The 1,801-nt window shown below is 51.2% G+C and overlaps 1 protein-coding gene across 1 annotated transcript in view; it reads right to left on the bottom strand.

Moving 5' to 3' along the window:
- The window catches only part of ADHFE1 (alcohol dehydrogenase iron containing 1), a 30,783-nt gene extending 29,702 nt beyond the window's left edge, over window positions 1-1,081 (bottom strand). Inside the window, exon 1 of the mRNA XM_069100043.1 lies at window positions 846-1,081. Coding sequence (XP_068956144.1) covers window positions 846-904 — 59 coding nt within the window. The 5' untranslated portion in view covers window positions 905-1,081. The remainder of the gene's footprint in view (window positions 1-845) is intronic.
- Between the last annotated feature and the right edge of the window lie 720 nt (window positions 1,082-1,801).

Here is a 1,801-nt window from a genome sequence, read left to right as displayed (position 1 = left end):
TTTTTTTTTTTTTTTTTTTTTGCTTTCTTTGAAGGCAATTGGGGTTAAGTGATTTGCCCAAGGTCACACGGCTAGTAAGTGGTAAGTGTCTCTGAGGTCGAATTTGAACTCAGGACCTCCTGACTCTAGGGCCTATGCTCTATTCACTGTCACCTAGCCGCCCCTTCCGTTATCTATTTTGCTATTTCTCCCTGCAAAGATGCATGCTGAAACTCATCCACATCTATTTATGCTGTTCAACTTTTCTCCCTGTCCTCCCACAAGTTCAACATTCAACCTGCTGGAAACTTTCCTCATTTTCTCATCTCTGTTAATCCATTATTGTTGTTACAAAAGAGGAAACTGAGGTCTAGAGAGGTGAAGCCACTAAGAATTGTGGAATATTAAAGCTGGAAGGGAAAGGGCCTTAGAGATCATCTGGTCCAACCTTCATTTATGGAGCCCCAGAAAGATTAACTTATTTAAAGTCATGGAATATTGGAGCTTTAACGTTGCAGCCTTAGAGAAGGATGGTCTAGAATAGAGGCCAACCCCCATGAGGATATGGAGGGGAGGGGATCTACCTTTATTCCTTTCCTCACATTACTGACATTGGTGGAGGCAGGCTGAGCCCATGACTCTGGTGCGATGGCAAACGGGAAGAGGTTTCGCTGGGGCATGTAAGGGGGGGTAGGGTCTTGGGCCACCCCAGCTGCGTCTCCTAGACTGCCCGGGGGCCGCTGGCTGGAGGGGTCTCTTATCTGGCTAGCTGGTGGCCCATCCCCACCCAGTGCTCTCCCAAGCTCGGTCGGGATCCCCGGGGCCTGCCCCAAAGCTGGGCCCGAGAAGGGGGCTAATGCACTCACGCCGCGCGCTGCAGCTGCCTCAGCAAGTGAGCGACCCTGTCCCTGCCCGCTGCGGCCATGGCTGCCTGGGAGAGCTCTCGGCTGGCAGGCCGGGGACGGACAGACAGACAGACGGGGCCTCGGTGTGACCGAGGGAAGCCACCAGCTCCGGGGCGGAGCCAGCCTGGGTCGCGTCCACTGACCAGCCCTCCATCCTCCCCCCTGGGCCTGGCTGGTGTCCAGACCTGCTCTCCTCCCCTTTGCTCCACCCCCTACATTTTTGCCCTTTGCCTCTGATGCCAGGGCAAGCGAGCTGGCCACGCACCTGTCCCTTACAGGAGGTGAAATGCCCTCCCTGTTCCCTTCCTCTCTCCCCAGCTGCAAGTCGCCAGCCGAGCCACTTTTTTTTGTGATCTTGCTAGAAGTTCAAGCGGGAAAGTCCCTATTTAATGACACAACTGACAACCTCAATTCCTCCGCCCACTGCTCATTCCATCTTCTGGAAGACCAGAAGCAAATCCAGGGATCCTTGACCTTTGCGGTTCACTGTCATTTATTTGGATTAAGTATTAAAAAGGCCACTTCAGACTGCATTTAAGTACCTAACTATATTTGTGAACTAAACCCCGTTTCCTCCAAAAACTTTCTATTTAAAAAGGGGGGAATCTTAGTATTTGGGGTTGCTAGGAGGAAGGGAGGAAAGAGGGTTCCCAGCCTTCTCTCTAGTCTCTGGACTTCAGTTTTTCCCTCTGTAAAATGAGAGGGTTGGCTTAGATGATCTATCTCTGAGACCCCTTCCCTTCCGCTACACTGTTATATGTAGGCCACCGAACCTTTCTAGGATTCTGTTTCCTCTGCTGTAAAAAACCAAAAAGGTAAGAGGAGAAAGGAAGAATGGGGGGGGGGGGGCAAAGCTCTTTCCTTTCTTTCTTTCTACATCTCAGTGTTAGACCTGTGGATACAAAAAGCAAAAGCCT

The sequence above is a fragment of the Petaurus breviceps genome, unplaced genomic scaffold (assembly GCF_028583685.1).
Source record: "Petaurus breviceps papuanus isolate PSGF00001 unplaced genomic scaffold, PetGlider_PUasm1.0 38, whole genome shotgun sequence".
Classification (NCBI taxonomy): Eukaryota; Metazoa; Chordata; class Mammalia; order Diprotodontia; family Petauridae; genus Petaurus; species Petaurus breviceps.
The sequence above is the reverse complement of the archived record's forward strand: the minus strand, read 5'-3'. Positions and strand labels throughout refer to the sequence as shown.